Here is a 27,815-nt window from a genome sequence, read left to right as displayed (position 1 = left end):
TAAACCCCACTTGTGGTGTGGGTTAAACCCCATTTGTGGTGTGGGTTAAACCCCACTCCTGGTGTGGGTTAAAGCCCGATTCTGGTGTGGTTAAACCCCAATTTTAGTGTTGTTACACCCCATTTCTGGTGTGGTTAAACCCCACTCCTGGTGTGGTTAAACCCCATTTCAGGTGTGGGTTAAACCCCACTCCTGGTGTGGATTAAACCTCACTTCAGGTATGGTTAAGCCTCATTTGTGGTGTGGGTTAAACCCCACTCCTGGTGTGGGTTACACCCCACTTTTGGTGTGGTTAAACCCCATTTCTGGTGTGGTTAAACCCCATTTCAGGTGTGGGTTAAACCCCACTTGTGTTGTGGGTTTAACCCCACTCCTGGTGTGGGTTAAACCCCATTTGTGGTGTGGGTTTAACCCCACTCCTGGTGTGGATTAAACCCCATTTCTGGTGTGGTTAAACCCCAATTTTAGTGTTGTTAAACCCCATTTCTGGTGTGGTTAAACCCCATTTCAGACGTGGGTTAAACCCCACTTGTGTTGGGCTTTGAGCTTGGACTTGTGTGGGCAGCAGGGATAAGTGGGGTGATGCTGTCCCACACCCCTTTCCTGCATGGAAGGGTGCAGGAAGAGCTGGGGGCAGCCCTCGGCCCCAGAACTGCTCCCACAGCAGGAGCCTCCACCCTTTTCCAGCTGGGAGCAACCCTGGCAGCGTCACTTTGAGCAATTCCCATTAAAATCAAAAAAAGGGATGAAGTGGGGAGAAAAAATACGGTGGTCCCAAGTCAGAGTGACCACTTTGACCCCATCCAGATGAGGCTCACTGCATGCCAGGCCCAAAAATGAATCTTTCCTGCTCCCCGAGGCCGTTCCAGTGCCAGCAGAGCTCCTGGGGCAAAGTGGAGCCATGTGGGCAGAGCCCCAGTTCTGCAGGGCTGACCCCAAATCTCTCCTCCCACATTTACGTTCCAGCAGCACGAGCCAGTAGAGAATTGGCCACGAAATTCGAGGGCAGTGGGGTTGTTGTAAAATTAGAATGAGCTTTTCCATGAGTTTGGCTTTTTTCTTTGGATTTCTTGGAGTGCCTGGGACAGGGAGGCAGCAGAAGTCCCGGGGAGGGGTGGCATTGAGGCAGGGAAGCCTCAGCGAGGTGTCAGAGCCACGCTAAGCCCAGTTTAAACTTTCCCCAGAGCTAAAGCCCAGTGTCAACACGTGCTGCTGGGCCAGCTCTGCCACCAGGCCGGGCGAACATCCAGGCCCAGGGAGAAATCAAAGCCCAGGCGAGGCTGGAGTGTTTAACTCCCCAATTCCCAGCCCAGCAGGGCTTTCCCAGCAGATTCCCCACAGGCAGGTCTCCCCCCGGGCGTTTGTTTGTCCAAGAAACCCCTGGGTGTGAATTAGCCCTGGATTTATTTATCCCTGGTGGGCACGGCCGCTCCGCAGGGTACACGGCGTCCCGGCCTGCGGCATCCGCAGGGAACGTTCTGTTTGCCTTTCCTCCCGCCCCATCTCCCCACCAGCCGCCCTGGACAGCCCAAAATTCCCAACAACGCCAGGGCAAAACCACGGGAGGCTCCTGATCTCCCCAGGTGGGAAAGGAGAGGGCTGATCCCGCTCCCTCCGCCCTCGCCCTAAGCCGGGGATGATGTTCCCCGTGGGAAGGGGCACGGCAGGGAGGTCTCTCCCTGCAGGAACTCTTTAAAAAACCCCAAAGCCACTTTTTGGAAGGCTCCACAAGCCCAGACAGCTCCTGCCAAGGACCACGGGGCTTTTTGGCTGCCAACGCCATGAGCCACGGCACATTTTGCTTCCAGGAGTGGATTTTGCAGCGTTCCCTGCTCGTCCCTGCTCCAGCAGTGTCCCTGTGCCATCACCCCCCCTTAACACCCCAACACATTTCAGGCTGAGCTCAGCTAAGCTCAGGATTAGCCCTCCAAATGCTGTAACTCATCAAGGAAAAACCCACGCCAATATTCTGAGGAAAAATGCCTTTTTTTTCCCCAGACTGAGCAAAAGAAAGGTTAAAAAACGCCATCTGTCGTGGTAATTTTTTTTTTCTCCCCTATTTCTCTGTCCTTTCCCCCATTAAGGGGAAGTGGGGAGGAGGAGAATGTTCATTTGAAGCTCGCCCCACGTTTTATTAATTGATGGCAAATAATCCTCAGATAAAGGGCACAATAAATGTTTTAATGAGAACATATGGTGGGGAAAATCGATAGGAGCAGAGTTACAAGAGGAGGGGGAGAAGGCTTGGACAGGGAATTCTGAATATTCCTCAGTGGGAGAACAAGGAAAAGGGCAGGGAGGGGGAGCTCTGCTGTCCCCAGGTGTCTGAAGGAATGCCCAAAAATCCAATGGCTCACAGCAGGTCCAGCCTCAAAATTCCCTGTCCCCTGGTGCCAGGGAGCGGCTGCTCCTGCCCTGGGAGCATCCCAATCCCAGCTGATCCCAGAGCAGGATTCCAGCGGGATTCCTCTCATTCTTCACACGGACTTTCACCCCCCAAACCAAACAGGGGGGGGTCAGGGTGCTGTTCCCACGCTTCCCAGGGTCCCTTTTTGTTGGTTTGCTGGCAAGGGATGTCAAGGACTCGCCAGCAGTGCCAAAGGTGGCCCTGTGGCCTCACTGGGGACACTTTGCCAGTCCCTAAAGGGTCAGGAAATAAGGGTGAGGCACCAGCTTGGACAGCAAACTGAAAACTGAAAGGCATTTGGGATGTCCCTCACCTCACCCAAATTCCAGCACAAAAATAAATCCCACCAAAACCACCCCACCTTGGATCACACACGAGGCTTCCCCAGATTTGGGGGGTCTCCAGCACTGGTTCTGCTCTGATTATCCCCAAAATTCCAAACTCGTTTCCCAGCTGGGTTGGAGCTCCCTGTTCCCAAGCAGATCCCAAATTCCCTCCCCAGACCCCCACGCCCATCAAGGGCTTTTCTTTCTGTGACTTTCCAATTGAGAAAATACGGATTGATGGGGGGAAAGCTAGGGAAGGATCTCAGGGAAGGACCCCAGGGACTGGATTAGGGATTTTTCCAGCTCCCAGGCCTGGAGGTGTCCCCTTTGTGCGGGCAGAGCAGAGCCCCCAGCAGGCAGGATCAGCCCCGTTTGGGACAGTCTGTGTGTCCCCCGTGCTCCACGAGGTCTGGGATCATTGTGGAGAAGCTGGGAAGGCCAAAGCTGAGGGTGATTTCAGCCTTTCACATCCCCTCTCCAGAGGGGAGGGAGCTGAGCCCTGATTTCTCAGTTTACCTTCAACGTTTGCCCTGAAATTTTCACAGAGCTCGGCTGAGAAGTTTCTCAGGGCCCCCTCCAGCCCCGCCAGCGGTGCCAACCCTGTCCCTGTGCCACCCCACAGATTCTAGGAACTGCACCCCGCCAGGCAGGGGTGGCTGTGCACCCTCCCCACCTCGCCCTGTGCTTTTTGGGCTCCGTCCAGCCCTCGGCCTGGCCCGGCTGACGAATGCCAGGGAATATTTGTGTGTCCTGCCCCAAATGAAAGGAGCTGCTGAGCTGAGTGCTGGAGCAAAACCCCGCAGGACAATCCCCCCCATTGATGGGGCTGCTGGAGAGGCTCCCGCAGCAGAGCCCTCCTGCCCCGAGCCGTCCCTCCCGTGGGATGGGAGTGGGATCTTGGGATCTTCTTGGGGAAAAGCTGCTTTTCCCTGGAAGAACCATGGGCAGGCTCTGCTGCCAGCTCAGGGAGGGCTGGAGTCTCCTTTGGGGCACCTGGCACAGAGCTTGGAGCCCGTGTTCCTCGGGGAAAAGGGAGTGGACAGCCCGAGGATTCCCCACTCGGGCATGGGCACCGAGCTGGGCGCAGCCTGAGGGACCCAAAGCCACGCTGGCTCCCTGTCCCTTGGCTTCCCAAACCCTCCTTGGGCCATGCCGAGCAAGGAGTGGATCAGCTCCCAGTGCCACGCTGCATCTGGCAAGGAGGAACCTCCTAAAGGGAGCAGACTCAATAGGGGCGGCCATCAATACTAAAAAAATCCTAAAAAAAAAAAAAAAACCCCGAGATGTCGATTTTCCAGCTGCTCTCTGCCTCTTTGCTGCCCAGAACCACACTTTAAACACGACTTTATGATGCAAACAGGCAGAAAGCTCCTGCTGGGAGCTTGAGGGACCAACTGCCCACTTAGAGAGGGAGAAGCAGCCCAGGTGGACAGCAGGGCTTGGAGCTCCTCAGAGGCTGAGCCAGGGCTAGGCCTGGCTTGGCTCTGGCTGCAAACCACAGCTCGGAGCCACTGTTGGTCCCATCTGCATGGGAAAGAGCAAACACAGCAATAGGAAGGGCTGTGGATGGCAGAAGATGATGCTGGAGAACTTTTCCCACTGGTTTGGCTTCTCCTGAGCCCTGGAAGCTGAGCTGGGCCACAGCCAAGGCTTGGCCAGAGCCACCAGCAAGAACTCGCCCACCTCCAGCTGCTCCCACCCACGTTCGGGGGAACAAGGGAGAGGCTGTGCTCCTGCAGCTTTGGAAAATCAGTCATAAAATGCCAATTGCTTGGTCAGAGCTTCTGGGGTTTTTTTAAAAAAAATGGAGTTTGAGTGACACAAACCCTTCTGTACAAGCTCATTCCCCACGGGACACTTTTGCTTTCTGTTGAGGGCCCCAAAAAAATGAAGGTGGGCCAAGAATTGTGCTGGGTGCCCAACCTGAAAGGGGCCACTCACAAAAACAATGCAGCTTCAGCTGTATTTTTACTTCTTTTACTTCTTAAAGTTGTGCCGTGTTCTCCTGGATCTGTTGTTGTGGGAGCTTCCAAAATTATTTGGAAAACTATTTCAACATGTTGGCCAGTTTTAAGCCTGTTTGGGGGGAAATGGAGCTCCTAAAGGGTGGGGTTCTGTGCCGGAGGATGGGCAGGGAGATAGAGGGAAGCCCATGGATGTGGTGACTGGGACAGCACATGGATGGGTTGGATTGGATGGAGTCTGTGGGGATGTGCCCCCTGTTGATGGAGTAAACAAGTCACCCTTTGTCTCCTTAAAAAGGACAAAAGCCCAGGAGTTTCTCTCCTCAATTTGGTTAAGACACCTCACAGGACTTTGGAGACTTCACCTCAAACTTAAGGATAGCCAATTGCACAGGAGCCAAAAAGTCCCACCTAAGCAATGCCCTAGAAAAAGAAGAGAACAAAAGAAGTAAATCGTTTTTGTGAAGTGTTTTAGCAGGAGCAAGGACCTCTTGCCCTGGCTTGGTTTTTCTCTGTAAAGAGCTTTTTTATTTTGCCTCTTATTAAAACTTTTTTTGTTTCCAGCACTGCCACAGGAGCCATCCTGCTGCTTTTATGCCACCTGAGGTAGCTGAGCTGTCAAGGGTGTGATGTTTGTCTCTGAGAGCTTATCAGACCCGGCTGGAAGAGATAAAACATCAGAGGAGATTTACCCAGAGAAAGAGGAGATTTACCCATCCTGGGAACAGCCCAGAGATGTGAAAAGCCCTTCCCCATCTGCCCTGATGACGGAGGGAGAGCTTCTCCTCCTTCGGCCACCTCTGGAAGGACGTGGATGGGATTGGGAGAAGGTTTTTCCCAGCACTCCTGAGCCAGATGTGCAGCAGCTGCTGCACAGCCCTGGGACAGTCCCGTGTCACACCCAGCTCCACCAGAAAGCCTGGCCAGGAGCTCTGACCCTCCTGGAGCCACATTCCTGCAGCCTGTGCTGGTCTCCAAGGGGAGAGATCCATGCCGGGAGTCTCCAGCATGGAAAAACATGAAAACAGCGCAAACAAAAAAGGACAGAGTTTGTCTCTGTGTGAGACAAGAACATCCTTCCATTTTCAAGTCCAGGCAGATTCAGCCACTCTCTTTTCTCTGTACCTCACTGTGGAAATGACCTCGCCCACTAGCACGTCTCCCATTGCAGGGAGGGATATTTTTCAGGGTGAAGCTAAGGACCAGAGACTGTCAGTCTTCCATACCCTTAACAAACACATTTGGTTTCTGTTTGTTTGTATTTTGTTTAGTCATAATCTGCTCATCAGGAAATTAGGTCTTTCTCAAGAGAAAGAAGCGATGTTGTTTTTTTTCCCATTTTTTTGGGGAAACAATGCTGCATTTGTGGTGGTTCTGCTGATTAGTAACTCACCTTCTTGTGTCAGAATTTTTAGCAGGACGTGCCACCCATAGCCCTTAGAACTACTCATCTCTTTTAGATATTTCTGAAATTATAAACTGACTACTGATGAGGCAAGGTTTGTGCTTACAGCTGGCATGAAAAAAAGATATATATTTGGATTTGGCCTCAGGGAATTATCAGTGGTTTATTGACACACAACGCCCCAAGGTCAAGGTAGATGGCGTAGGGAGCGCTCAAGAATGAGACGTGAAACAGCTGAAACCTCCATCCATCCACCATTCCTTACCCATCAACCATTCCTACCCATCCACCATTCCCTGTCCATCCACCATTCCTTGTCCATCCACCATTCATTATCCATCCACCATTCCTTACCCATCCACCATTCCTTACCCATCCACCATTCCTTATACATCCACCATTCCTTACCCATCCACCATTCCTTACCCATCCACCATTCCCTGTCCATCCACCATTCCTTGTCCATCCACCATTCCTTACCCATCCACCATTCCTTACCCATCCACCATTCCTTGTCCATCCACCATTCCTTGTTCATCCACCATTCCCTGTCCATCCACCATTCCCTGTCCATCCACCATTCCTTGTCCATCCACCATTCCCTGTCCATCCACCATTCCTTGTCCATCCACCATTCCTTGTCCATCCACCATTCCTTGTTCATCCACCATTCCCTGTCCATCCACCATTCCTTGTCCATCCACCATTCCTTACCCATCCACCATTCCTTACCCATCCACCATTCCTTACCCATCCACCATTCCTTGTCCATCCACCACTCCTTGTCCATTCACCAGCCATTCCTTATCCTTCCATCAGCATTCCTTATTCCTCATCCCATTCCTCCACAGCCATTCCTTATCCTTCCATGAGCCATTCCTCATCCCTCATCCCATCCCTCCATCAATCTTTCCTTATCCCTCATCCCATCCCTCCACCAATCTTTCCTTATCCCCATCCCTTTTCCCATTTTCCCACTCAAAAGCCACCCCAGGGCACAGCAAGGGCGCGGTCCCTCGGCCAAGCTCTGTTTGCACACCCCAAAAAAGGCCCAGGAATTCTGCTGCTGGGCTGAGATTTCCCCCTGCGTCCTGCAGAGCCACGGGAGAGCAAAATCCCTGCCCCAGCCCAGAGCTGGTGCTGTCCCTCCTTGTGCCAAGGGGATTAAAAACCAGGATCTTGCAGGACAAACAAGGACACTTCTCCTGCTCCTTTCCAGCCCTCATGGCTCTCCCTCCTCTTGCTCACTCAAAGCCTCTGCAGAAACGCTCCTGGTTCAGCACCCACGAGGGTTTGCAGGGCTTCCCCCCTCCCTGGGTGGCAGCAGGGTGAGGGGGGAGCCTCTGCTCCCGTGGGAATCCTCCCAGCCCCCCTGCATCCCACAGGTCCTGTTTGCTTTGGATGACACCGCGCCAGGGGTGACTCAAACTGACCTTTCCTGTTTTCCCAGTCAAGGCCTCGGATCGGGCACATGATGTGGGAAATTAATCCCCTTCAGGGAAAGATGCTGGGTGGGGGAAACGAGCTGCTGGGTGGGGGAAAGGAGGTGCTGGGTGGGGGAAAGGAGATGCTGGGTGGGGGAAAGGAGCCGCTGGATCAGGGAAAGGAGACACTGGATCAGGGAAAGATGCTGGGTGGGGAAAAGGAGCCACTGGATCAGGAGAAGGAGCTGCTGGATCAGGGAAAGGAGCCACGGGATCAGGAGAAGGAGTTGCTGGATCAGGGAAAGAAGCCACTGGATCAGTGAAAGGAGCTGCTGGATCAGGGAAAGAAGCTGCTGGATCAGGGAAAGGAGCCACTGGATCAGGGAAAGGAGCTGCTGGATCAGGGCAAGGAGCTGCTGGATCAGAAAAAGATGCTGGGTGGGGAAAAGGAGCCACTGGATCAGGAGAAGGAGCTGCTGGGTGGGAGAAAGGAGCTGCTGGATCAGGGAAAGGAGATGCTGGGTGGGAGAAAAGTGGCCACTGGGTCAGAGAAAGGAGCTGCTGGATCGGGGAAAGGAGATGCTGCATGGGGGAAAGGAGCTGCTGGATCGGGGAACTGGATCTGGTGGGAGCCTCGTTGTCTCAGCAGAGTGAGGACCCCTCAAAGCCCTTCCTGCTGCCAAGGAAGCTCCTGGGGACACCCAGCAGTGCCAGCCCCACCCCTGCTTTCCAGCCTTTCTCCTCCCTGCTGCTGCTGGCCCTCAGTGGAAGAAGTGCTGGAAGGAAGAGGCCACTTGGGCTTTTCCTGCTGTTTTTTTGTGCTTGGCAGCAGCTGGGAGCCGGGCTGGGGAGGGGGATGCTCCTGTTGGTGTAGCCATGGCAATGGGGGTGATGTGCTGAGGGGAGCTGGGCTGGGGGTGGCTCCTGGCTGCTGTGCACCTGCCCTGGGACACCTGGAGGCTTCAAACACGTGGGAGGATTGTTTGGGAGTGAAACAGAGCTGGGCTGGGCTGGGTGATGGCCAGCCTGAGCTCAGGCACAGCGTGAAGGGACTCAGGCCTGGCCTCCCCTCGGCCACTCTCCTGGGCTTCCTTTGCTAATTCCTGGGGGCAGCTGAAGGCTCTGAGCATCCCCAGGGTCAGAGCCCAAGGCTCATCCCCAGCATTGCCAGGGCTCAGCTGCCCTGGAGGACAGCGCAGATTCCCCCAGCAGAGCCCTGGCCCGTGGTGGCAGGAGCTGTGGGACAGAGCTTCCCCAGCCCAAGCCACCAGATTCCCCCGAAACAGCCCCAAAAGAGCCAAAATCTGCCTGGAGAGCCTTCCCAGGCAGAGAGGTCTCTTGCCACACAAGGACACTCCGTGGTCACCCCGTTGTCCTCCTGGTTTTTTCTTTCCCAAAAGCTGCCAGACTGTGACATTCCCATTCTCTGGACAGAGACACACAATTCTGTCTCTCAGGAAAAACACAGAAAGAAGAAGAGGAAACAATCTTTATCTCTGCTCCTTTTGTTTTCTCCATGCAGGATTTAGTATGAAGATTGTTTACCTAAAGTAATTACTTAATTAGATTCTAGTGAAAGTTGTTTAAATCCAATAACCAGTCGCATCCAGCTATAGCTCAACTCTCAACAAGCAGTCACGAGCTTGTTAGTAAGTTAATAGTTAAGAAAGTAAAAAATATGTATGTAAAATAAGATAAACTTTGCTCTTTAAACAGCATATTAATGCAATATAGCATCATTTGAATAAAGCTGTCCTTCAGCCTTCTGATCTGGAGCCAGACAGCAGCATTTCTTCCCCGGGTCATCTTTTTTAGCCAGACCAGTAGGACTGGACTGGATTCTCTTCAGGGGATTCCTATTTTGTTTTCCCTGTCCCCAAATTTATCCCTCCTGCCGCAGTCATAGAGAAAAAATGTGGGTGTTGCTGTGCAGCCTCGGGGCGCTGGGGAGAGCTCAGGTTTGTCACCTTTCCGGGGGGGCTCTTGCTCAGCCTGGAACCTCTTGGAGACGACTTGGTGTGGGCACCAAAGCTGCACCATTTGATGCCAAAGGATAAAATATCTGATTCTGTTCAGTCCTGGAGCCAGTTGAGGGCAAACGATAAGGTGACAGATAAGGGAATAATGAAATAAAAGCCCACGAGGAGCTGCATGTGCAGTAGGAAACAGGATCCTGCTTTTCCATGGATAATCCTCGGGGCCTGTGGATTCTCTGGGGTCTGCCACAGGGGGAGTGCACGTGGCTGTTCTTTTTCTCAGCGGGGTTTTACCAAATCTCCACAAATTACCAGAGAAATTGATCCTTTCAACATCCTTTGGCTGGAATTGGAGCAGGAGGAGGGGACACAGATCAGATCCGCCCCACACAAACCCAAAGCCATCCCCAAAGCCTGCCTGGACTGAGCTCAGGCACACAAAACTCCACGTCACTCATTTCTAAGGAAAAAATTCCCACCAGGATATTTTTCCTGTTATCCCTATCACTCCTTTATTTAAAAAAAAATTATAAAAATAGGTAAATTATGATGGTGATCCTCTGTCTCCAGCATTCCCTGCAGGGCACTTTCCCTTTTCTCTGTATCCCAGATTTTTAAGGAGAAATGGACTCAAATAAGTAGAAAATGATCTCAGAAGCCTCGGAGATTTTTTTTTTTTAAACCAGCCCAAAGTGTTCTCTGAAGAGCAAACATTCCCCTCTGCCAGGCCCCGGGGACGGTCCCATCCCAGGCCTGCCAGAGCCGGGAGCTGATCCCAAAATCCTCCTTTGTTTCTCAACTTCTGCCTTTTTTTCTTTTTTTTTTTTTTTTTTTCCTCCTTTTTCTCCTCTTTTTTCCCCTGTCAGGTAACAATACCTCCTTTCAGGCCCTGCCAAAGCCTGCTCCGATAAGAGCTGGCAGCGGAGGGAGCTGCCATCAATATTTGGGTGAATTTTAACTCCCTGAGCGCAGCCTGGGGGGGGATCGGGGAGCACCTGGTTAAAAGCATCTCTCCCAAACCCATCTCCTGCCCTCAGCCCCGGAATTCCCGCTCAATCTCTCTCCAGCCGCGCAAAAACCGCGCTTAAAGCCGGGACTGAGCCTGAACCGCGCAAAAACCGCGCTTAAAGCCGGGACTGAGCCTCCAGCCGCGCAAAAACCGCGCTTAAAGGCAGCACTGAGCCTACAGCCGCGCAAAAACCGCGCTTAAAGCCAGGACTGAGCCTCCAGCCGCGCAAAAACCGCGCTTAAAGCCGGGACTGAGCCTGAACCGCGCAAAAACCACGCTTAAAGCCAGGACTGAGCCTGAACCCTGCAAAAACTGTGCTTAAAGGCGGGACTAAGCCTGCAGCCGAGCAAAAACCGCGCTTAAAGCCAGGACTAAGCCTCCAGCTGTGCAAAAACCGCGCTTAAAGGCAGGACTGAGCCTGAACCGCGCAAAAACCGCGCTTAAAGCCAGGACTGAGCCTGAACCGCGCAAAAACCGCGCTTAAAGCCAGGACTGAGCCTGAACCCTGCAAAAACTGTGCTTAAAGGCGGGACTAAGCCTGCAGCTGTGCAAAAACCGCGCTTAAAGGCAGGACTGAGCCTGCAGCTGTACAAAAACCGCGCTTAAAGGCAGGACTGAGCCTCCAGCCGCGCAAAAACCACGCTTAAAGGCAGGACTGAGCCTCCAGCCGTGTAAAAACCGCGCTTAAAGCTGGGACTAAGCCTCCAGCCGCGCTCCCCACCCAGGTACGTTCTCCCGACCTTCTTTCCTTTAAGCTCCACTCAAACCCCCTTAAGCCCGGCTTTATTTCGGCAGAGCCACCCGAATTTCTCGAGCGCGGCTTTAGGAATTGGGTGTTCAAAATTGAACTGGGGGATGGGCTTTGTCCCCCCCCCCCCCCCCCCCGAGGGCTGCGGGGATGTCACCGGGATTTTGGGAATTTTTGGGCTGTTTTCCTCCTGTTCTCCCCGCTCCGAAATGGGTTTGGATGTTGGGTGGGAGGCCCGGATTATGATAAAGAGAGGCTGGAGCCTGACAGCAAATGAAACTCCACGCCAAATAAACATATAAACCACTCAGAGCCCTAGTTATAATCTGGATTTTCCCTCCAGAAAATTCAGTGATATTCTGTCAGGCGCTCGGAGACTTTCTGTGTTATTCTTAAGACCTAGCAAACATTTCTCGGGGGAAAAAAAAATATATAAAAAAAGGAAAAAAACTCGAGAGCTGGAGGGTGTTATGCTCAGAATAAACTTTTCCCACTTAGCAGCAGGATGAGGTTTTTTTGCACCAAAAAAAAAAAAAAAATCTGGTTTTTTTTTTTGCCAAGCTAAATGGCCAGAACGTATTTCTAATCTGTCACAGGTAGGAGAGACAGGCACAGAAAATCCAGCACTCCCTGCCCTCCATATTTCTGGGGTTTTATCCTCTTCTCCCTTCATTTTCATTTTACATTTCTGGGGTTTTATCCTCTTCTCCCTTCATTTTCATTTTTAATGAGTGTTATTTTGCTTCTCACCAGAAGCTCTCCCGGCTTTTTTGCCACTTTGGCGAAGGAAAATGGAATAAATGATGCTCCTCTGCAAGGCCTCATCGTAAAATTAGAAGTAAATAAATAAATTCATTCAAGAGCAGTTCTGTTGATGAATTTTAATTTAGAGAGGGATTAAAGCAGCACCTCTCGGCTGCCCCGGTGGCTCCAGAGCTTTTCCTGCCCATTGGAGGCTCCAGAAAATCAGCTACAATTTCATTTCAGCGCCTCCTGAGCGAGATCCAGGGTCCTCACCCCAACCCCTTTGGGAACTCCTTGAATTATCAGGACAAGACAAAAAAATGGGAAGCTCCGTGAAGATCTCAGGGATGCAGCCCCGAGCCTCCGTGCCAGCAATGCCACCACCAAAACGGGCACCTCAAAATGCCTTGGAAAGGCTTTTCCCATGGGAAAGGGACTCGGTGCTGGGACGGAGCTCCCTCAGCATCCCTGGGGGGCAGGAAAATGAAATCCCACGCCTGGCACAGCTGGGAAAGGCTCAGCACCAATGCCAGGGTCACATCCCGTCCCTGAGACATGGAGGGGCACGGCCACACCCAGCAGCAGAGGCAAAAATCCCCAAAAAACAAAAAATTAAAAAAAAAAAAAATCCAAAAAAAAAAAAAAAAAAAAAAAAAAATCCCCCCCACAAATTCCCCAAAATAATCCCCAAAAATCCCCAAATTTGAGCGGAGCAAGCCCAGAGCGTGGCAGGTTCAGCACCCCCGGGGTGGCATCGGGGACAGGAGGGGACTCAGCCCCTTCCCACTGCCAAAGCCCCGGGAGAGAAATCAAACCCAAAGCCCCAGAAATGATCCAAACTCTGAGGCACGGTTCAAAACTGACGGTCTGCGTGAAATAAAGGATTTATGGAGAGCCTTGGCACGGGGCAGGGCAGCCAGGCCCAGCTCTAGGCCTGCCTACGTGAGCCTGGCTTTAAATCTATGGATATACACCTCCAACAAATCCCTGTTTATTGCTCAGCAGAGCAAACTGCGGGGTTTTTTTTTTTTTTTTACATAAATAATCCCCGTGTAAATAAACTCCCCACCCTGAGCAAACTCCGAGGGATCCCGGCGCAGATTTCTCTATTTTTCAAATAAATCATCCTCCCCCCGCCCACCCCTCCGTGGAGCTGGCAGCTCCAATTTCCAAATCACTGCGGGGCCAGCAGCTGGAAACAACCCAAACAAACAATTTTACAAGTTCCAGAAGTCCAAAACCCCTCCTTTCCTTGCCCAAACACCCCCTTTTTTCTTTTTCTTTTATTCCCTTTTTTTTTTTTTTTTTTTTTTTTTTTTTTTAAATTCATTCGAATTTCTCGCTCGAATTTGAGGAGCGGGCGGAGGAAACGGGTGACCCAGGGACATCTGCAAGCCATTAAAAGCCCAGACTTCAGGTAGCTCCCAGCAACACGTGCTGGCCACATTACACCCTCCAAGGATATTTCCACAACTTTCCTTCTCCAAATAAACACGGGGCTCTGCCTGCGTTGGGCAGGAGCTGCACAAACAGGTAGAGAGAATGGCAGTTTTATTCCCTTTGCCCAATTCTGCTGGATTTTCTTGTAAAGCTGGTGCTGGGCTCGGTAATTTGAGCTATTGCTCGGGAAAGAGAGCGGGGCTGCGTGGAAATTCCAGCCGTTTATTTCGCGGGATGGGATTGGGAATCGGGCACGGGATTCAGCTCCACGCTGCTGGCTTGGGGGGTGAAACAGAGGGGTGAAAAATAGAGGGGTGAAAAACAGAGGGGTGAAAAATAGAGGGGTGAAAAATAGAGGGGTGAAAAACAGAGGGGTGAAAAACAGAGGGGTGAAAAATAGAGGGGTGAAAAACAGAGAGGTGAAAAACACAGGGGTGAAAAATAGAGGGGTGAAAAATAGAGGGGTGAAAAATAGAGGGTTAAAAATTTAGAGGTAAAAAAATAAATGGATAACAAATAGAGGGGTGAAAAATAGAGGGGTGAAAAACAGAGGGGTGAAAAATAGAGGGGTGAAAAACAGAGGGGTGAAAAATAGAGGGGTGAAAAATAGAGGGTTAAAAATTTAGAGGTAAAAAAATAAATGGATAACAAACAGAGGGATGAAAAACAGAGCGTTAAAAATTGTGAGGTAAAAAAATAAATGGATAACAAACAGAGGGGTGAAAAATAGAGGGGTGAAAAACAGAGGGGTGAAAAATAGAGGGGTGAAAAATAGAGGGGTGAAAAATAGAGAGGTGAAAAACAGAGGGGTGAAAAACAGAGGGGTGAAAAATAGAGGGGTGAAAAATAGAGGGGTGAAAAACACAGGGGTGAAAAATAGAGGGGTGAAAAATAGAGGGGTGAAAAATAGAGGGGTGAAAAATTTAGAGGTAAAAAAATAAATGGATAACAAACAGAGGGATGAAAAACAGAGGGTTAAAAATTGTGAGGTAAAAAAATAAATGGATAACAAACAGAGGGGTGAAAAATAGAGGGGTGAAAAACAGAGGGGTGAAAAATAGAGGGGTGAAAAATAGAGGGGTGAAAAATAGAGAGGTGAAAAATAGAGAGGTGAAAAACAGAGGGGTGAAAAATAGAGGGGTGAAAAATAGAGGGGTGAAAAAATTAGAGGTAAAAAAATAAATGGATAACAAACAGAGGGATGAAAAATAGAGGATTAAAAATTGAGAGGTAAAAAAATAGAGGGATGAAAAACAGAGGGATGAAAAACAGAGGGTTAAAAATTGTGAGGTAAAAAAATTAATGGATAACAAATAGAGGGGTGAAAAACAGGGGGACAAAAAATAGAGGGATGAAAAATTGCGAGGTAAAAAAATAGAGGGATGAAAAACAGAGAGATAAAAAATAAAGGGATAACAAATAGAGGGATGAAAAACAGAGGGATGACAAATAGAGGGACAAAAAAATGGAGGGATGAAAAATAGAGGGATGAAAAATTGAGAGGTCAAAAATAGAGGGATAACAAATAGAAGGATGAAAAATACAGGGATGAAAAACAGAGGGACAAAAAATAGAGGGATGAAAAATAGAGGAATAAAAAATAGAGGGATGAAAAATTGAGAGATGAAAATTGAGAGATAAAAAACTGAGGGATGAAAAATCGAGGGGTGAAAGAGATCCAAAATCAGAATCCATCAGGAGTTTAGAGCTGGGGTGGGATCTTTTTGGGTTTTTTTTGAATTTTTAAGCAGGTTTTGTAGCTTGTCAAGAAATCTGAATTCTCGTGAGCCTCGCTAAGAGAGATTTCACTCCGTGACGTTGATGGGGTATCCCTGATTTCTAAGGGAAAAAAAAGGATAAAAAGAGGAAGGAAATGATGGTGACACCAGCGTTCCCTGCAGGACATTTTCCCATTTTCCCCTTTTCTCTGTATCCCCTTTTTTTTTTTTTTTTTTTTAATCATAAAAGCAGGAAAATTGTGATGGTGACCCTGTGCCAGCAGCATTCCCTGCAGGGAATTATTCCTTTTCTCCATTTCTAAGGAAAAAAAATCCCAGCAGGACATTTTTCCTGTTATCCCTATCACTCGTTTATTTTTTAAAAAATGGATAAAAATAGGTAAATTGTGATGGTGATCCTCTGTCTCCAGCATTCCCTGCAAGGCATCTTCCCTTTTCTCTGTATCCCTGATTTTTATGGAAAAATGGATTCAAACAGGTAGAAAATTATGGTGATCCCTCACCAGCAGCAGGAATTTTCCCTTTTCTGGAGAGCTCTGATTGTTAGGAATGAAAATTCCCTCTTTTGTCCTCATTCCCGGAGTTCCCCCGTGGCTTGGATTGGTTTTTCCAAAATTTCAAGTTGGATTTTGGGTGGGGAAAAAAAAAGAATAAATTCAGAATAATTCTGATTTTTTTTTCTTTTTTTCCCTCTAGGAGAAAACTCTTTGGGAAGGGAGGGAACACTTTGGGGAGGGGATTTCCATGAGAGGGATAAATTTTCCATGTAGGCAAAGTTTGCAAGAGTTTGGAGCCAAAAAAAAAAAAAAAAAAAATCCTGGAGCAAAGAAATAAATAATGAAAGGAAGAAAGAAATAATGAAATGGTCAAATAAATCAATAAATAAATATTCCCCCCCCCCCTCCTCTAAATCTCCAGATTAATCCCTTTAATCTCCAGGAAAAAAAAAATAAAAAGAAATCCCAGGAGAATTTGTGACGTCCAAGGCTGGGCCTGGAGGTTTCCAGCTGTGGGAGAAGGAGCAGAAAAAAGGGAATTATTTCTGTTTTCCAAGGTAGAGACAATGCTGGGAATGCTCCAAGCTCCGGGGTGGGAATGGGAAATTCCAGATTTTCCACCCCAAACTGGGGAGCTGCCCATCAGCACCGGGATTTCTGTCAGCAAAGCTAAAAAATCCCAATTTTTCCTCTCTTTTCCCTCGGATTCTTCTCTTTTTTAGCACTTCCCAATGTTTGTTTTTTTTTTTTTTCCAGGGGCAAACAGCTTTTCCCTGCTCCCAGTTCCTTTTCCGCTGCCTCCAGTCTCACCCTAATCCCAATTCCTCCCCAGCTTTGCCTTTTTGGGATGATTTTGGAATGAATCCCACTATTCCAGCTCAGAAATAATCAGGATCATTTCACCCCAGGGCTGGGATTATTCTCCCAAAATTCCAGCATTTCCTTCACTTTATTCCCCAGAGCGAGTCCCTCCCGATGGGGGTTTTTAGGCATAAATTAAAGATGAATTTTGGAGTCTGCAGGCTGCTGTTGTTATTTTAGATGTTCAAAAAGAGGGGGGAAAATTCCTGTTCTCTCCTGGTTTTTCAGGCATTCCCGGGATTTGCCGAGCTTGAATCACACCCTGCTGTCTCCAGCTCAAGGTGCAGCAGGGCTGATTGTTCTTCTGGGAGGCCAGAGAAACAGAACTTTAAAAATTCATAAAATCCCACGGAATTCTCAGCTGAATTTACAAAATTAACAAAATCCCAAGGAATTCTCAGCTGAATTTAAAAATTCATAAAATCCCAAGGAATTCTCAGCTGAATTTACAAAATTAACAAAATCCCAAGGAATTCTCAGCTGAATTTAAAAATTCATAAAATCCCAAGGAATTCTCAGCTGAATTTACAAAATTAACAAAATCCCAAGGAATTCTCAGCTGAATTTAAAAATTCATAAAATCCCAAGGAATTCTCAGCTGAATTTACAAAATTAACAAAATCCCAAGGAATTCTCAGCTGAATTTACAAAGTGAATAAAATCCCAAGGAATTCTCAGCTGAATTTACAAAATTAACAAAATCCCAAGGAATTCTCAGCTGAATTTACAAAATTAACAAAATCCCAAGGAATTCTCAGCTGAATTTAAAAATTCATAAAATCCCAAGGAATTCTCAGCTGAATTTACAAAATTAACAAAATCCCAAGGAATTCTCAGCTGAATTTAAAAATTCATAAAATCCCAAGGAATTCTCAGCTGAATTTACAAAATTAACAAAATCCCAAGGAATTCTCAGCTGAATTTACAAAGTGAATAAAATCCCAAGGAATTCTCAGCTGAATTTACAAAGTGAATAAAATCCCAAGGAATTCTCAGCTGAATTTAAAAATTCATGAAATCCCAAGGAATTCTCAGCTGAATTTACAAAATTAACAAAATCCCAAGGAATTCTCAGCTGAATTTACAAAGTGAATAAAATCCCAAGGAATTCTCAGCTGAATTTAAAAATTCATAAAATCCCAAGGAATTCTCAGCTGAATTTACAAAATTCATAAAATCCCAAGGAATTCTCAGCTGAATTTACAAAGTGAATAAAATCCCAAGGAATTCTCAGCTGAATTTACAAAATTAACAAAATCCCAAGGAATTCTCAGCTGAATTTACAAAATTAACAAAATCCCAAGGAATTCTCAGCTGAATTTAAAAATTCATAAAATCCCAAGGAATTCTCAGCTGAATTTAAAAATTCATAAAATCCCAAGGAATTCTCAGCTGAATTTACAAAATTAACAAAATCCCAAGGAATTCTCAGCTGAATTTAAAAATTCATGAAATCCCAAGGAATTCCCAGCTGAATTTACAAAAGTAATCTGATCCAAATGAATTCTCAGCTGAAATTACAAATTTCAGGAATTAATTCCTGACTTAATTAAGGAATTAATTTCCAGTGAAAGGCCCCAAGGCCGTCCCCCCTCAGCTCCTGCCCCTGATCTCCGGTTTTATTCCACTGGATCAGCTGGGATAGGAAATGGGATCAAGGAACTCCACACCAACCCCATGTCCTGCACTGGGAATATTTGGGATAGAGGGAAATCCGTGGCATTTTACACCCGGAATGGCAATGTGGGATCCCTGGAGATCCGGCTGGGAAAAGGGGAAAATCAGGGAAAAGCTGAAATTCCTGGGAAAACCAAGGACAGGCTGAGCCTTCCCTGCTCACAGGAGAGAGGGAAAAGCCAAAATGTGGGAATATTTCTGTGGGATGCAGCCCCGCTCTGGGATTTAATAAAATGGCACTGATGAGGAGGGGGATTTTTAATTTGTACATTAATTAAGCTGCAATTAACAGAGCTGAACCAGCCCTGCCAAAACCTCCCTCCAAAACACCGGAGCAAACATTCCTGGGTAAATCCAAAGGCACGGTCACGCCTGGAATTTCACTTTTTGGGCCATGGATCAATAATTGATCCAGTTTTGATATCAAAATTCAGAGTTCTGCTTCAGGAGCGCCTCTGGTTTTAGGGAATTGCTCCACACCCCGAAGCTTCCCGGTTTTCCCTCACTGTGCACCAGGAGCAGGGAACGTTTCCCGGGATCTGCAGCTTCCCCTTGGATTTCTGCCCCGCTGGGGGCGGTGGCAGGGCAGAGGCACCGCTGGCCTGGGAGAGCTCAGAGGGGACACGGTGACATCACAGCATCCCTGGGACAACATTCCCAGCACTGAGCCCGGATCCTGAGCATTCCCAGCACCGAGCCCGGATCCTGAACATTCCCAACACCAACCCCAAATCCTGAGCATTCCCAGCACCAACCCCAAATCCTGAGCATTCCCAGCACTGAGCCCGGATCCTGAACATTCCCAGCACCGAGCCCGGATCCTGAGCATTCCCAACACCAACCCCAAATCCTGAGCATTCCCAACACCAACCCCAAATCCTGAGCATTCCCAGCACCGAGCCCAGATCCTGAGCATTCCCAGCACCGAGTCCAAATCCTGAACATTCCCAGCACTGAGCCCAGATCCCAGGGGTCAGAGAGAGCCCGAACCTTCCCAACACCAACCCCAAATCCTGAGCATCCCCAGCACCGAGCCCAGATCCTGAACATTCCCAACACCAACCCCTAATCCTGAGCATTCCCAACACTGAGCCCAAATCCTGAGCATTCCCAGCACCAACCCCAAATCCCAAACCTTCCCAACACCAACCCCAGATCCTGAACATTCCCAACACCAACCCCAAATCCTGAACCTTCCCAACATCAGTCCCAGATCCTGAACCTTCCCAACACCAATCCCAAATCCCAGGGGTCAGAGAGAGCCTGAACCTTCCCAATACCAACCCCAGATCCTGAACATTCCCAACACCAACCCCAAATCCTGGGGATTGGAACAGAGCCTGAACCTTCCCAACACCAAACACAGATCCTGAGCATTCCCAGCACCGAGCCCAGATCCTGAGCATTCCCAACACCAACCCCAAATCCTGAACATTCCCAACGCCAACCCCAAATCCTGAGCATTCCCAGCACCAACCCCAAATCCCAAACCTTCCCAACACCAACCCCAGATCCTGAACATTCCCAACACCAACCCCAAATCCTGGGGATTGGAACAGAGCCTGAACCTTCCCAACACCAATCCCAAATCCCAAACCTTCCCAACACCAAACCCAGATCCTGAACATTCCCAACACGAACCCTAAATCCTGAACATTCCCAACACCAACCCCAAATCCCAGGGGTCAGAGAGAGCCCGAACCTTCCCAACGCCAATCCCAAATCCCAAACCTTCCCAACACCAACCCCAAATACTGGGGATTTGAGCAGAGCCTGAACCTTCCCAACACCAACCTTCCCAACACCAACCTGAACATTCCCAACACCAACCCCAAATCCCAAACCTTCCCAACACCAACCCCAAATCCTGAACCTTCCCAACACCAATCCCAAACCCTGAGCATTCCCAACACCAACCCCAAATCCCAGGGGAGAGAGAGAGCCTGAACCTCCCCAGCATCAAAGGGGCTCCCCCAAAAATCCATAAAACAACTTCTGAAGCAGAACTCATCTGAAGCACAGCCGTATTTTAAATTTGGACAGAAAAACCTCCCCAAATCCACCCCCGGCTCTGTTCCCTCCGCTCCCAAAATTCCCGTCTCCTCCGCTCCCGGCTCTAACCCTTGGGAAGGTTATTCCCTAAAAAACAGGGATTTGATTTAGCACAAGGAGCAGGAAAAACCCATCAAACGGGGGCTTTAATCCTTCCCTGCTCCCTGAGCTGGCTAAAACAATGTTAATTCCAGAAAAAAGGAAAGGAAAACTTCCATCCTGACGGGAAAGCAGCAGCAGCAGCAGCAGCAGCAGCTTTTCGAGGCAGCTTCCACCCGGCTGTGATTAATCAGCTTGTCCACCTTGTCCAAATAGTCCATCGAGCAATAATTAAAAATAATAAGCCAGAAATTATCAAATCACACACAATAACTGCAGAGCTCCTTCCCCTTTCGCTCTTGTTTATTGTTCAAACTTGTCAAGCCCCTCGCCTCGCTCCGAGCGGCCTCGCAGGGAAGGCAGAGCCCCTTCAGCAGATGGATTTGCAGGATGAAAAATGTCCTAATTATGACCCTTCCCATTCAATCCCCTCCCGAACTGTCCCGCTGTTGTTTCTGCCAGTCAGCAGCAGGGCCAGGGGACAAGCTGCTGTCACCAGGTTTTGCTCCTCTCTCTCCAGGTACATTTTGTTCCGATTTCGGCCCCAGCAGCTCCAGCTGGGATCAGAACAATCTCCTGCTCGAGCTCGCTTGGATGTTCTGTGTCGCCCTGTTCCTTTGAGAGTTTTAAAGTTCTGCTAAAAGCTCCTCTGCCTTCCGATATTCACATATTTCAGCTGAGTTTTCTCACGCATGTTCACGTAAAGAATGATTGTTTTACATTCTTCTTTGTAGGTAAAGAGAATTAATACACTTAATTTGGCCAGCGTGGTTGGAGAGGTGGCAGTTTCACCCTCCAATCCACTGTCACTTTTGCAATTGTATATATAGTGGAGTCAGAAAATAAAGTTTGCTTTTTTCAGTTCTTTTTCTTTCCTTTTACATCGAACCTGCTTCTGTGAGTTATTCCGCGTCACGGTGCAACAAAATATATTTACTGGATGAGATTTGGGGAGCTAAACTCCAGCATGCACCACCCTAGAGCTGAGATTACCCAGGGAAAATAATCCAAATTATCACCTGTAATATTTGCTGAAAGTTTACCTTTTTCACTGCAAACAACAAGGCAAAATTCAGCGGCCCTCTCCTGGAGTATTGGATATTTAGCAAAGGAAAGAAATACAACTCTGGGAAAAGCGTCCTCGGTGTTTCAGGAATAAAAAAAGCCCCAAATTCCCCTGGAGAAAAGCCCCGCTGTGCTCGCAGTGCCCCTGTTCCTGCAGACAAAGGCTCTGGAGCAGAGCACAGCCACTTACCTTTAAACTCACCCAGAGCAAAACTACTTCCCAAAAAAGTTTGCAAGCGCAAGAAAAAAAAAAAAAAAAAATCGTCACCAGAACCTCAGGGAAAACTAAAAACAACCAAGGAGAGGGTTTGGAGTGTGTTTATTCCCAGCTCCTTTCCTGCTGCCTTGTCCTTTTTTTTAAATTATATATCTTTTTTTTTAATTATTTTTTTTTTTCACATGCCCTTTCCAATACCTTGAAACCCCCGTGGTCGGGGTAACGACGACAATCGCGACAGGGCCCGGAGGCGGCCGCTGCCCCGAGGATTGTCCGGCCGCACAAAGGCTGCAAATGAAAGCAGCGAATGAAAGCAGCTTCCAGAAAGCCCCAACTTTAACGCTCGAGTTGCAGTGAAAACTCCTGGGCTCCGGGGCTTTGGGAAAGGAGCAGAGCTCGGAGGTTTCTGCCCCCGAAAGGCTCCGAGGAGCGCGGGGAGAAGGAGGGAGGTGGGAAGGGGCGCAGCTTTTTGGGCAGCTCCCACCAAATCCCCTTCTCGCGGCGCCCGAAAATGCGGGATCTGGCTTGCCCACCTGGATGGGGATTGCAGTGACAGCCCCGATTTCCTTCGGAGCCGCACGGGAAAGCGGCTCCAAACTCCCGCAATGTTTCTGGGAAGGGAAAGAGCTGCAGTGATCCACAGATAACCCCGGGGAGCGCCCGGCCCTGCGCTGCGACACCGATCAACCCGGCAAAACTTTTATTTTTGTGGAGAGGGGGAGGGAAGAGGCCGCTCCTTCCCCGGGCACGGCTCCAGGCCGGGATGCGGGACCGGGATCAGGAACCGGGATGGGGAACCGGGATGCGGGACCGGGATGGGGAACTGGGATGAGGAACCGGGATGCGGGAACGGGATGGGGAACTGGGATGAGGAACCGGGATCCCGGATTGGGATGAGGCACCGGGACGCGGGACCGGGATCAGGAACCGGGATGGGGAACTGGGAACCGAGATGGGGAACCAGGATCCGGGACTGGGATGAGGAACCGGGATCCCGGATTGGGATGAGGCAGCGGGACGCGGGACCGGGATCAGGAACCCAGGGATGAAGGTCCCGCAGCCCGGTCCGGCGGAGGGAAAGCCGCGCCGGGGCCAGCGGGATGGCGAATAACCATAGAAAGCGGAATAACCGGGGAAGAACGCGGGGATGTCGCAGCACGGGATGGGCGGAGGGACGCGCCGGACACCCCATCCAAAAAAGAAAAATAAAAAAATAAAAAAAAAAAAAAAAAGTTTAAAAAGGAGAAAAAGCGAAAGCGCAGCAGCGGTTCTGGGCTCTCTGGGGCCGGCCACCCGCAGCCCCCCGAGGCCGCCCCCGCTCCGTCCCCGCGGTACCGGGGGGGGGCCCGGGGGGCGCGCCCGGCCCGGCCCGGCCCCGCCGCCCCCCGCGCGCCGTTCCTGAGCCTCTGGCGCCCCCTCGGGACGGAGCCGCGCAGCGCCCGCGGGCCCCCGGCGCGCTCCGCTCCGCGCGTCCCGCCCGCCGCCAGCGCGGCCGCAGCGGCCCCGCCGGGGCTCGTCCGCGGGGACTCCCTCAGCCACCCGCGGGGAGCCGCGGGGCACCGGCGGCCGCTGTCGCTGTCGCTGTCGCCGCCGCCGCCGCCGCCGCCCGTCCCGCCCCGGCCGGGCCGTGCCCCCGGCGCTGCGCGGCGCTGCGCGGCCCCGCCCCCTCCGCGCGGCTCGGCCAATGGGGGCGGAGCGGCCCCCGCGGGCCGCGCTGTGATTGGGCGGGCCGGGGCGGGCGCGCGGCCCCGCGCTGGGTATTTGTGCGCGCGGCGCGCGGCGGGCGCAGAGCCGCGCTGGAGACCGGCGGGGCCGCCGCGCCCGACACTGCCCCGGCCGCTCGCCCCGCTCCTCTCCTCCTCCTCTTCCTCCTCCTCCTTCTCCCGGCCTCGCCAAAGTTTTTCCCTTTCCTCGTTTCGGAGTTTTTTGGTTTTCTTGTTTTCTGTAAATTTTTTTTTTTAGCTTTTTTTGTGCTGAGGAGAAGTGATAAAAAGTTTTTTTTTGTTGTTGTTTGTTTGTTTTTTTTTTTTTTTTGGCGAACTTCTGGCGGTTCTTCCCCCTCCTCTCCGCCGCCGGTGGAGACTTTGTTTCTCCGAGTTTTTACTTTTTTAACGCGTCCCTGCCCCTTAGCGCCTAACTTTTTTATATATATTTTTTTTAATTATTATTATTAATTTTTTTTTCGCCCCCTTGTTCCCCCTCGGCCACTTTCTCGCATGAATCTCCTCGACCCTTTCATGAAAATGACAGAAGAACAGGACAAATGTATCTCCGACGCCCCCAGCCCCACCATGTCGGATGACTCCGCCGGGTCCCCCTGCCCCTCTGGATCCGGCTCGGACACGGAGAACACCAGACCCCAAGAGAACACCTTCCCCAAGGGGGACCCGGACCTGAAGAAGGAGAACGACGAGGACAAGTTCCCGGTGTGCATCCGGGAGGCGGTGAGCCAGGTGCTGAAGGGCTACGACTGGACCCTGGTGCCGATGCCGGTGCGGGTGAACGGCTCCAGCAAGAACAAGCCGCACGTCAAGAGACCCATGAACGCCTTCATGGTGTGGGCGCAGGCGGCCCGCAGGAAGCTGGCGGACCAGTACCCGCATCTGCACAACGCCGAGCTCAGCAAGACCCTGGGCAAGCTCTGGAGGTGAGTGCGGGGCCGGGATGCCCGCGGGGAGCGGGGGATGCGGAGCGCGCTGCGCCCGGCGAGAGGATGTGGAAAAGGCGCTGGAAAACTTCTGCGGAGTGCAAAACTTGTGTTAGGTCGAGCAGAAGGCAGAGCAGGAAGGGGGAAAGTAGGGGCAAGCCGTTCGCCTTGTGGCGTTGGAAGCGGTTTCCGTGCCCGGAGCGGTGCCCGGAGCGGGGGGACCGTGCGGAGCCCCCCGGCCGATGTTTGTTTGCGCTGCCGGTGCGGAGGAAATGATGGATTTTGGGGATTGCATCAGCTCGGGCCGGGCCGGAGGGAGCGCGGGGCGATGCGGGGAGGGAGGGAGGGTGGGTGGGTGGCGGCGGTGAGTGGCGCAGGGCCGGGTGGCCTCCGAGTGCCAGAATAAGGCGGGGAAGGGAGGAAAACACGAGGCAAGTGAGTCACCTGGGCCACCGCGTCCTCGGGGACTGCGCGGCGGGCGGGGGGGGGGATCCTACGGCGGTGAAACGGGGGAGGAAAGCTGGCCCTGGCAGGCAGGGATGTCCCCAAAGCGCCCGGCGACAGCGAGATGTGCCCACAGGGTGGGGAGGGCGAGGGCTGGACCCCGCTGCCACTCCTGCAGCTCTGGTCTGGCCACCGAAGGAACCTGGGGGACGAGAGGGTGACAACCGCAGAGTGCCGGGGACAAAGGGGTGACGACCAGCGAGTGTCCCGGACAGGGGGTTCAGGTTGTGGGCGGCTTCGCATCGCTCTTTGCGGGGATCCGAGGGAGGGATCGGCGCTGGCGGCCCCCCCTGAGCCACGAGTGACCCCGCGCCCCCCCCCCCCCCCCCCGTGTCCCCCCAGGCTGCTGAACGAGAGCGAGAAGCGCCCGTTCGTGGAGGAGGCCGAGCGGCTGCGGGTGCAGCACAAGAAGGACCACCCCGACTACAAGTACCAGCCCCGGCGGAGGAAGTCGGTGAAGAACGGGCAGGCGGAGCAGGAGGAGGGCGCGGAGCAGACCCACATCTCCCCCAACGCCATCTTCAAGGCGCTGCAGGCGGACTCGCCGCAGTCCTCCTCCAGCATCAGCGAGGTGCACTCGCCCGGGGAGCACTCGGGTAGGTACCCGCGGGGGGCACGGCACAGCTGCAGCCCGAACCGGGCTGAAGTTGGGGTTGGGCGAGGGGAGGGAAAGCAGAGAGCCGGGAATGGAGTGAGAAGGGTGAGAACTGCCCAGAGGCTGGGCACGCAAACCCTCACCCCAGCGTGCCACTGCACGTTTGCCCAGTGAGAAACACAAACCCATGCTTTTTAAAGCCCAAAAAAAGCGCCCAGCTCCAGCAGGCTGCTGCCCACGGGGCCGGGCTCCGTGTCCCTCGCGCCCGGACGCGCGTGTGCCCCCGTTCGCGGCGCCCTCACCCCTGCCACGCCTTCACCCCTCTCCTTCCTCCCCCAGGCCAGTCCCAGGGGCCCCCCACGCCGCCCACCACGCCCAAGACGGACCCGCAGCCGGGCAAGCAGGACCTGAAGCGGGAGGGCCGCGCGCTGGGCGAGGGCGGCCGGCAGCCGCCGCACATCGACTTCCGCGACGTGGACATCGGCGAGCTGAGCAGCGACGTCATCTCCAACATCGAGACCTTCGACGTCAACGAGTTCGACCAGTACCTGCCGCCCAACGGGCACCCCGGGCAGCCCGGCCAGGTCGCCTACACGGGCAGCTACGGCATCAGCGGCGCCGCGGGCACGCCGGCGGGCGTGTGGATGTCCAAGCAGCAGCCGCCGGCGCAGCTGCCGGCGCTGAGCGCCGAGCAGGGCCCGCAGCAGCAGCAGCAGCAGCAGCAGCAAAGGACGCACATCAAGACGGAGCAGCTGAGCCCCAGCCACTACAGCGAGCAGCAGCAGCACTCCCCGCAGCAGCAGCAGCAGCAGCAGCTGAGCTACGGCTCCTTCAACCTGCAGCACTACAGCTCGTCCTACCCCAGCATCAGCCGCGCGCAGTACGAGTACGGCGAGCACCAGGGCTCCTCGGGCTCCTACTACAGCCACGCCGGCCAGGGCGGCGGGCTCTACTCCACCTTCAGCTACATGAGCCCCACGCAGCGCCCCATGTACACCCCCATCGCCGACACGGCCGGCGTGCCCTCCATCCCCCAGACCCACAGCCCGCAGCACTGGGAGCAGCCCGTCTACACGCAGCTCACCCGGCCCTAAGAGGCGAAGCGAGCGCGACGGGAGAAAGGAAGGAAAAAAAAAAAAAAAATAAAAAAATAAAAATAAAAAAAAAAAAAAAAAAAAAAAGGCAGGAAAACGAAAAAAAAATTCGAGAAAAAAAAAAAAACCGAAGAGAAAAAAAAAAATAATCAGAAAAGCGCGAAAGCGGCGAGGGCGAGTTGCCTCAGACTGGTTCGGTGTTTGAAATTGAAATGAGAATTCAAAAGACGCTCACGTGGAAGCTGGCGGGGAGGAGAGAGCGCCTCGAGCCTTCTGCACTACAGCATCCTCCAGGACCCGCTCCCAGCCCCGAAATTTGGGACAGACTTGCCAAGGACTGGACTTGAACTCTGCTTCTTCCAGCGTGGAGAGGAGATTTCCACCCAACCCGCCCAGCTGGCTCCTTCTCTGGACTTTTGTAATGATTTTTTTTGTTTTTTTGTTTTTTTAGCAGTAATTAAAAGCGAGACAAAAAAAATTTAAAAAAAAAGAAGAAAAAAAAAAAGGGGGGTAAAAGAGAAAACTCAGAGTCCTCTGTGAGGAATATTCTCTATTTTAAATATTTTTAGTATGTACTGTGTATGATTCGTTACCAATTTGAGGGGATTTGTACCTATTTTTTAGAGATTTTTTTCAAATGCTCTTATTTTTCCAACAGCTAAAAAAAAAAAATAAAAAAAGACACTTAGTGGAGCAGCCCTAGGTTTTCTTGCAGAGGTATTTTTGTATAGAGAAGTGTCTTTTTTTGCTCTAAAAATGAAACTAAACCAGCGTGCTCTGCCCTGGGAACCCAGCACCGGGGCAGGCACCAGCATGGGAGAGGCTTTATTTTTCTAACTCGTAGCAAAACCAGCCAGGAGGAGAACTTCACTTTATTTTTTAATAACCTCGAGCCTTAAAAGAATAACAGAAAAGAGGAAAAAAAAAAAAATTAAAAAAAAAATCCATGGAGCAGCCCCAAAGTGCTGCTGGAAGCCTTAAAGCAGCCCCGTGATAATCACTGGCCCCGGGCTGGGGCTGAGCCCGACCCCTCCGGGCACCCCCTGCCCACCCCAGGGTGCCAAACCCAGCCAGGGGCTCCCCTCTGCCCGGGAGCCCTCACAGATCCTTTAAATTATTTATTCTGGGGAGAAGAGCAGCTTTGAATCACCGTTTCCCTTGGGTTTTGTTGTTTTCATCTCCCCTCGTTTCAGAAGCGTTGCATTAGTGGGAGCATTATTTGGAAGGTGACCGTGCCTGTTAAATTATGGTCTGAAACTGTAACCAGTCCTTTATTTATCTCTTTAATTCCTTTTGGTTGTTGTTATTATTATTATTATTATTCT

At 51.3% G+C, this 27,815-nt stretch overlaps 1 protein-coding gene across 1 annotated transcript; it reads left to right on the top strand.

The window, feature by feature from the left end:
- The first annotated feature begins 23,504 nt into the window (after positions 1-23,504).
- Positions 23,505-27,404, top strand: SOX9 (SRY-box transcription factor 9). The gene is made up of 3 exons (XM_053960668.1): positions 23,505-24,297; positions 25,144-25,397; positions 25,736-27,404. The coding sequence occupies exons 1-3, from the start codon at positions 23,867-23,869 to the stop codon at positions 26,488-26,490; spliced, it is 1,440 nt and encodes a 479-aa protein (XP_053816643.1). The 5' UTR covers positions 23,505-23,866; the 3' UTR covers positions 26,491-27,404.
- Positions 27,405-27,815: the final 411 nt, after the last annotated feature.

Source organism: Vidua chalybeata, chromosome 19 (genome assembly GCF_026979565.1).
Source record: "Vidua chalybeata isolate OUT-0048 chromosome 19, bVidCha1 merged haplotype, whole genome shotgun sequence".
Lineage (NCBI taxonomy): Eukaryota > Metazoa > Chordata > Aves > Passeriformes > Viduidae > Vidua > Vidua chalybeata.
Note: the sequence above shows the minus strand (reverse complement) of the source record. Positions and strands in the feature narration are given on the sequence as shown.